Raw genomic sequence first — 8,309 nt, 5'->3', positions numbered from 1 at the left:
CAGAAAAAATTTTCGGGACCTGCCATTTTTTGTTCGCAGATCGAGCTCAAACCCTGCACATCTTGCACAAGATTTTAGTTTAATGACTGACATCGTAAAAGTTCCTGCATAAACCGCAACCGTAGATTAGCCATAACCCCAAGATGGAAGCTCAAATATTGAAAACAACGTAAAGACAATAAAGTTTGAAGTTCCAGTGAAGTTCTAATTGGTATAAAAACAAAGACAACCAAGTGCGGTTTCAGAACACTGATACAGCGGCTGTTGCGAGCCTTCAAATGCATTTAAAAGTCTTTAGATAACAAATTTTCACTTGTTATACCTTCTCGTCTTCTTAATTCACGCTTCTTAAACTTGAGATTTTCTCTTGATAACATTATCGGTTCGCCAGAACACTCCATGACATTAACCTTCGTAAACCATATTGAAACGATACGAATTAGTGCTTAGTAGCCAAGCTTTGAAATGTGGAGAGGAGTCTGGGCATCACAGCACACAAGAGGACACCTATTTACTTTAGAGGGATACTACGTACCATCAAGATCTTTGAACAACTACAGCAGGAGAAAAACTTCACACAGACGAGTAGTTGGATAATCCAATGGATAAATGTTGCTGTAAACGTGATAGCAGTCGCAGCTAAAAGAAGAACTAATAATGATAATTATTTACAATGCTAATAACTTTATCAAAAAGGATCAACAGTGCATTATAATTCTCAAATATTAAATATTTTAACGCTATTGCCAATGGTATTAATACCACTAAAAGTACTTACAACACTGATAAAGAAATAAAATTGGCTCAGCAATAATTACAGTACTCTTTTTCACTATTTACAATACTAACAAAGTTAGAGTTTTTACCTACATATTATTTCTGTACTGACTTTCAGGTAGATGATTTGAAAATAATTACGCGAGTTTCCACCAAAATTATTTACAAAATGGTACTAGAAGCTAGCACGAGAGGTGATTGTTGCTCACAGTGATTTTCTTGCGAAAAATTCTAAGGGATTCGTGTGAGGACTTGGCTGTCGCGCATATATTGCAAAAGGGCGTTGACGACTGCGAGGTAGTGTATTGATCTGTTGGATTCTAGAAGTCCGAGCCCACGTCTCTCTAACCTTAATCACCTCTACATAGCTAAATTGTAGCTTCCTCGCCTTGCCCACTCAGAAAACCCTACACCGAAAACATTTTGACTAAAATAACGCGAATATTGATGGTTGGGTCTCTAGTGTATGGCGTGACCAACTTTTGCGCCTTCTTGTTGATCGCTTAACAAACAGAGCTCTCGCTGCTTATTTACAACTTAAATGTTTAAAAGGGTAATAGGAAAAAAAACATGATACGAAAAAAAAAAAGAAAAAAAAGAAAAAAACTGGGAAACCGACAAATATGCAGAAAATGGAAGTGTTGATATTTATAATTTCGGAAAAAGTTATATTTATGACAGTTCAGTGTCACTACAATTCCAACTCGCGCCGGATCTGTTGCCTTGTCCGGATGGCAGTGGCCTCTGTTGTTAAAACATCGTCGTCATCTTCATCTTCATCGTCATCTGCATGGCGAGATTCTTCAACTGTATCGCGTAGCAGTCTACCAGTTCTGTTGAGGTTTGATAGCCTGCTGAAATAGCGGGAAATCTGCACAGTTGTCAACCACTCTTTTTTCTGGAATCTCTTCTTCCCGCTACTGTCTCGCAACTCCTTCATGCGCGTTGCTACATCTCCCGGATTAGCCTTGTGGCCTGTCTCTTCTACCAGAAGGAACACCTCCAGCAAATAGTTTCTCACATTTTCGGAGAAGTTTACGGTATTTCTGACCTTTTTTAGGGCCCATCCTTCCTCTGCAGAAGGCATGTTTTGATTGTCAGGTTGGTCGGCAGTGGCTACAGCCGAGGTGGAAGGCACAGATTGAAGATATCCACCAGCCAAGGACTGGCAGGTTTCTGCCCATTTGCGCTTGACCTGGTCATATTGAGTCTCCCGTTCAAGTCTTATAAGGTGCTTTCCCACATCGAGATGCCTCTGCAAAGCAGCAAATGACTGATACACTTTGATGCATCCTTCCTCGGGGTAAGCGAATGGGACCCTGTCTTCATCTTCTTCCCCTTCACACTGGGTGGCGGGATCTGGCTGAGAGGGGCTGGGTTCAACAGGAGATGGTAGTACAGGTCTCACCAGTGTCAAGGTCCCCACTTCCTCGTTTGGTCTTCCAAATGGTAATAAAATGGTAAGATTTGTTGCTCCCTGTGGAGTACCCAACCGTGCTAGCATAGTTAGGGTAAAGAATTTTCCAGGTCCAATGTTGTACGCCTGCCATGCCCTCAGTCCTCTTTCCTCGTAGGAAAAGTTGTTCAGGGACTGTGCGCCTGTCATAGTGTTTTTTTGCATCGTCTGCAAAGTAGTTTGCACCTTACAGACCGACGCATAACACCCCTTCACGCCGCCACGAGACTCGATTGCTTCCTTCATAGAAGCTGCCGTTTCCACATCGTTTCCCTCGTTCACAAATCGCTTAATGTGACTCTTTATTGAGGCGATCCGGCGGTCACATATATCCTTTCCCGCCTGAGGCTCACTAAAGTCATAGCGTGCAACTCTAACTCCGCTGCGCTCCCCAAGGCTTGGTAACGAGAGCAACAGGAAAGCGGTATGATAACACCCAGCGTTATCAGACTTCAGAAAGGCTTCTGCGAGGTGGGGCTTTAGTCCCTTCAAAGTTGCTAGAGTGTGCTCTAGGATAGATGCCACAGCAAACCAATTCTGGTTACGGTCATCAAAGAGGTGAATGAATGTTCTTGTCTGAAAATAATTGCAAAAGAGTAGCTCATCATCTCAACCAAGCATGAGTCTGTTGCACTGTCACGATTGTGTAGTTATTACCGAGGCCATTTTCAGGCCTGGGCATTTGTTCGGATAAGCTTATCTCCCAAAGATTTTATTAGAAGCAAACGAGACAAAATGGAGCACCCTACCTCACTCGACATTAATTCGAGTAAATAATGTGAGACGAGTACCTCAACTTCACTGCCAGTTTCATCTTTCGTGGTTGCTACCGTCACATGCCAGGATTTTCCTTTTTTCCCAAACCAGTCTCTTTGGGTCTCTCTGAAACTGATGGGAAGGAACTTCATTGCCCATTCCATGATTAGGAGAACTTGAGTGGCTGATGGGTGATCGACCACGAAGGATTTGGCTGCATCTTGGTGGACAGCTCGCACAATGTGAGCCTTCCACTCCTCTAGCTTAGGTAGAGCGCTCTCGATATCATAATTTAGCTCTTCTCGTCTGTCTGTATCACTGCGACATTGAAATGATAAATAATGGTAATTGAACTGAGTGGAGTGCAATTTGGTCTGAAATCATACGCGTGATTTCAAAATCGAACGAGCGCGTAGCGCGAGTTCGATTTGAAATCACAAGTATGATTTCAGACCAAAATTGCACGACATGAAGTTCAATTGCCACTTTATTAGATCCATTTTGAAATAGCACAATTTTATCGCCTTAATTTTTAGACTTTTGGTGTATTGTTCCAGTAGCCGGTTTGTTAAAAAAAAAGCGGAACCGGAAACGCCTTTACGTCTCATTTAGTATGCAAAACGATGTCATGTGACGAAAACTCATCCGAGCATGACAAAGAAACAAGCGGTTTTGAAGTCAGAATGAAAATAGTCTGCTTGATGGAAGGTCTTTCTTTCTTCTGTGGTTGAGGCTGAGACTTTTCATTGTCTTTGGAGAAGGAATTTGAAGGTGCATCCTGCGTAATTCTGCGATGGATTTCTTTCCCTCGAGTGCACGATGCCCAGTGGATGGTACGTTTTTTTTCTTTCATACCGTTTAATGGCATGATTTTAAGGGAGTCCAGCTCGTTATCATCTCCGTTTCTTTTTGTGACCTCGGCGAAGGACTCAATACTCAGGACCTTGTCAAGTTCTTGCGGCGCCATTTGTTTCAAGATATTTCCAAGATGGCGGAACTAACACCAGCTTCGTAAGACGTTCATTCATTCACTGTTTTGTGGAGCGGGCTGTATTTTGACTATGTTTATTCACAGCGACAGAGTTGAGCTCTTTTGTTGCTTCGTTTGAAACTACCAGAAACCTGGAAACATCTACTTTCTTGAGATGGCCCTGAATTTGTTGTTGTGTGGTTTTCGTTTGTTTATGTTTTACTGGACTCGGTATCATACGGATTTTGAGCAGATGTTGAAGAAAAAGCGCCAAAATATTCATCAAAATGGACACTGAAAGTTGGAAACTTCCATTAAAGTAAGTGTTCAGCCTGAAGGAGCTGATAATCGTCATTTAGAAACTGTAATTAATTACATTCGTCAAGTTTTTTGGAAAAAAAACACAATAACAACAAAGTTTTTGCAATACTAGTTGCTAAATTCTCCACACAATGGCTTTTTGCCTTTCATTTTCCTGAAATTTTATTGTTTACTTTAAACTAATATTGAAATCTGATTTGTTGTTTTGTTTTACTGTCCAATTCTCAATGGCTGAGAAAAAGATGCGATTTTAGAGCAAAAAATAGTGCGATTCGTGAATAAATCGCACCATTGAGAGCCAATCAGATTGCAAGGATAGCCAGTGATTTCAAAATGGATTTAATAAAAGAAGAAACCACGTTGCTAATTTTTTCTTAAACCGAAGCCATAGAATTTGAATTGTTCACGCATAAAATAGGGAAATAGACTCTTCACATTTTACCTAAAATGTACATCAGAGGAGGACAAGGCTAGCTGGATATCGATGACTACATTCCTCAAGTCATCACAGCGATCACAGCAGATGTTGTGTTGGTGCTGGCATGTCCCACGATGATCACTCTGTCCACTGCTGAGGGCATACACACTACAATGGTCGGCACAGGGCTCCTCTTGGGAAATATGGATCTTGAAATCTGACTTGAGATATTGCTTTGCTGCTTTCAGCCGACGTTTGATGGAGCTTGATGTTTCATTGTCCAGACCTGAGGAAATAAAATAAAAGAAGTAACGAGATCCCACTCAATAGTTTCGACCAAATTTGAGCGGAAAGGTACAGCGAAGCTCAGTGAAAACAGGGGGAGTGTTTGTTTACGTCATATCCTGTCGTGATGGCGTTTTTGCTATTTGGATAGCAAATAACTACAAAAGAGAAAAAATCCACAAGCAATCGTATGTGTTTCAAATATAACTTAGCTTACCATGCTGGTGCAACTGGTTAATGGTATCTTCTAGAGAGGCGAGGGCGTTCACACCGTCGGTTTGCGTACTGTCAAGGCCGGCCAGTAATTTCTTTTGTGACGCTGCGCATATCTGAAAAAAAAGAGAGTTCATTATTTCACTTTCCGGTAAATCTATCGATCATTTATTGTGTTATGAGGCAAAAAGTGTGAGGAATGCCGTCAAATAGGGCAAGATGTGTCAACCAAATATTGCGCGTGAATCAAGAGGAGAGAAAATTTGGTAGTTAATGACATCTGTTATAGCCATAACTAACAACTGTCACAGAAAGGCTAACCTTGATGATGCTAAATAGTGTAGATCTTCTCAAGGGCTCAAATGCAGACTCAGCGCAGTATTTCAAGTACAACTGAACTAGGCGAGACGAGATGACGGTACGCACCACACTTGGAATTTCAATTTTCTCGCCAGTTGATAGTTTGAGATTTCTTGTCCCATACGCCACGTCTTGGAGGAATGAGGGTTGTCCTCTGCAGCGTTGGTGGCTCGATAGGTTGACCCAGGCTTGTTCTTGAAAGCATGCTTTCTTGCCTCATCGATCCTCCACTTGGTAAGGCCAGGGATCATCTGGAGCAATTCTGTTTTGGAATAGTCGCCTGCAAAAAGTGACAATATTTGCTGCCTGTTGTACCATGAGCCTGCCTCTTCATAGCACGTGACCAGTCTAGACACTAACGTGCCTTCTCCTGCATTTGAGACCCCTTGGATGTTTTCACGCCTGCTACGCACCTGTTCGAAAAGCCACGTAGAGTTGCCTGGGGCTAAGGTGTCTAATACGACGTCAACTACCTGTTCAGCCTTCCTTCTGTAGTATCGCTGTGTGGAGGCAGAGATAGTCAGCACGTCAGACTTGGACTGTGATCGTACAGGACTGACACTCCTGTCTGATGTTCTCCTAAGGAAGTTGTTCAGACTCTGTAGCTTGTGCTCAACCTGGGGAGTCGGCTGCCATTCCTGCGAGGTCTCGCCTTCTTGCGCTGACTCTTGAGAAGACAAGGAGAGCACCTCGGAGTTGTGCTCACTTGGCTGTAACAATAAAAATTTGAATAAATAATGCTCCTACACTAAGCATGAAAAAACAAACAAACAAACATAGCCATTGGGAGATGGTTTGCAACAATGTCCTGCGCAACAAGGGCTTTGAGATCGTAGCAATCCCAAAACAAATATTGCAAATATACTTGCACACTTAACGATCATGATATTAGTAAGAGAAACTGTTCAAGGACATCTCAACAACGAGACTACATATTATAGGAGTCTCTTTTGTTTTAGCTGTGCCCATATAGTCCGTAGTTTTGTTTGCTTCATTGTGTATCTTTACAGCTGCCCTATAACATATCAGCTAAAGCCAGTGAATAACAACTGAACAAAAGTGACATTCCTAAACTGTCCAGGAAAGGTCTGCGAGTGCTGCTGATCAAAGTAGTCAAAAGAACTAGCTTTAAAGTGGCAGAGGGGGCACAGGGCAGGTGGGCCAGGAGGCGGGAGAGCAGTGGGCGGGAGGCGACGCGTGCCACAAAAAGAGACGGTGATTGAGCGAGATTGAGAAACATTGCATAGTATGTTTCCATACAAGATGGGGATTAGGAACACAGGATACCATAAGCGGGATATTCAGACTCCCTGCCCCTCTCCCCCCACCACTGTCCTCATTGTCTCTCATTGCGCATATACTCATCTCTTCTACAGTTAATGAGCTGTGTAACCAAAGGCATGTATTCCTCATCTGCCTCTTCAAAAATCTCCTTTCAAAAATCGACTCGAAAATCTCTTGGAACCGTATCTACGTATAAAATACTCTTGTGTTACCATAACAAACTAATAGATAACTGAGTACACATGTGTACTACCTCACTTGATGGTTCTTCCGGTGGTAACAAGAATTGCACGTGCGCTTGTGGATCAACAATGGTGCTGTCAACCTCCTCCATGGGTAGGTCTGCTGAACTTTGTTCCTCTCTCTGCTCCTGGGGCGGTGAAGCATTTGCTACGAATTTCATGGCAGCTTGATGTTTCCCACGACAAATTCTACAAATACCTGTGTTCATAGAATATGACATCATTATTTGGAAGGCCAGATTTTCTCCGCTTTCTCGAACACCGACTGGTAATCGAGCTTATAATTCTTGAAAACAAATCAAGGTAGGAATTCATTCTTTAGCTGGATTCGAAGATAAAGAGACAAAGCATTTCACCTGTTCCAACTTGGACAACAACATTCCATTTACTCTTGATTTCCTTCGACATTCGCAGGTTAACACCCCTCTCCCTCTTACCCTTACGATTTCCATGAAGTGGATGCTGACATTTTATTGAGGCCTTGAACTTGACGCCTAACTGATCCCGGTGTTTTGGACAAATTGTGAAGTCACGGCCGTCTTCATCAAACAACCCCACGCGTGCAAGAATTAGTTCTTTCTCAGAAGAGACACTTGTTTGGGATACAGAGATTTGTCGAAGATGAGCACTTATATCTCTGGAACAAGAGCTCAGAGGAAGAAGCGCGTTTCCTCGGGATGAAATATCGCAGTGAGAGTCACAGTGCAAGGCAAAGGAACAGGAAAGACTAGACATTGTTTCCACAACGTAAAGGTCACGAAGAAAATGGCTTCGTTGTGCCAAGGTCCCACTTACAATCCCAGACAAAGTTGTTTACTTTTCAGTGTAGACGTAATTATTTGGCGCACGAAACATCACAGTTCATTTTTCGCTGAAGTTTTTAGACAATAAGTTCAAGAACAATTTCACAAAAATATATTTAATAATAGTCGTTAAGAAATGCTGTTAAAAGGAAAAAGGAAATGTACCTTGAAATAAACAAGGCGAGGAAGTGTTTTATTTAAGCTGAAAATGGACAGTAACTATGAATGTCCGTAATTTTCTGTCTCGGCTTATTGGAGTAATAGTTTTCTGAATTTTTTCTGGGAATGTCGGCTTAATTTCTTTGTTCCAAGTTCAGGGTCATGAAATTGTTCTTGAACTTACTATGCAAAAACCTCGGTGAAACATGAACTGGGATATTTCGTGACGCCAGATAATTATCTTTGCGCCAAAAAGTAAACAAAG

The 8,309-nt window shown here is 42.0% G+C and overlaps 1 protein-coding gene and 1 pseudogene across 2 annotated transcripts; both read right to left on the bottom strand.

The window, feature by feature from the left end:
• Positions 1 to 589: 589 nt before the first annotated feature.
• Positions 590 to 3,168, bottom strand: LOC149105023 (uncharacterized). The gene is made up of 2 exons (XM_089271174.1): positions 3,025 to 3,168; positions 590 to 2,809 (listed from the first exon to the last, which is right to left on the bottom strand). The coding sequence occupies exons 1-2, from the start codon at positions 3,151 to 3,153 to the stop codon at positions 1,469 to 1,471; spliced, it is 1,470 nt and encodes a 489-aa protein (XP_089127300.1). The 5' UTR covers positions 3,154 to 3,168; the 3' UTR covers positions 590 to 1,468.
• A 1,550-nt stretch (positions 3,169 to 4,718) lies between these two features.
• LOC149105022 (uncharacterized) lies at positions 4,719 to 7,303 on the bottom strand (annotated as a pseudogene). The gene is made up of 4 exons (XR_016201367.1): positions 7,094 to 7,303; positions 5,518 to 6,266; positions 5,201 to 5,312; positions 4,719 to 4,984 (listed from the first exon to the last, which is right to left on the bottom strand). The product of XR_016201367.1 is annotated as an uncharacterized LOC149105022 (transcript).
• Between the last annotated feature and the right edge of the window lie 1,006 nt (positions 7,304 to 8,309).

The sequence above is a fragment of the Orbicella faveolata genome, unplaced genomic scaffold, assembly GCF_042242905.1.
Source record: "Orbicella faveolata isolate gen_17 unplaced genomic scaffold, um_ofav_v1 contig_34, whole genome shotgun sequence".
NCBI lineage: Eukaryota > Metazoa > Cnidaria > Anthozoa > Scleractinia > Merulinidae > Orbicella > Orbicella faveolata.
The sequence above is the reverse complement of the archived record's forward strand: the minus strand, read 5'-3'. Positions and strand labels throughout refer to the sequence as shown.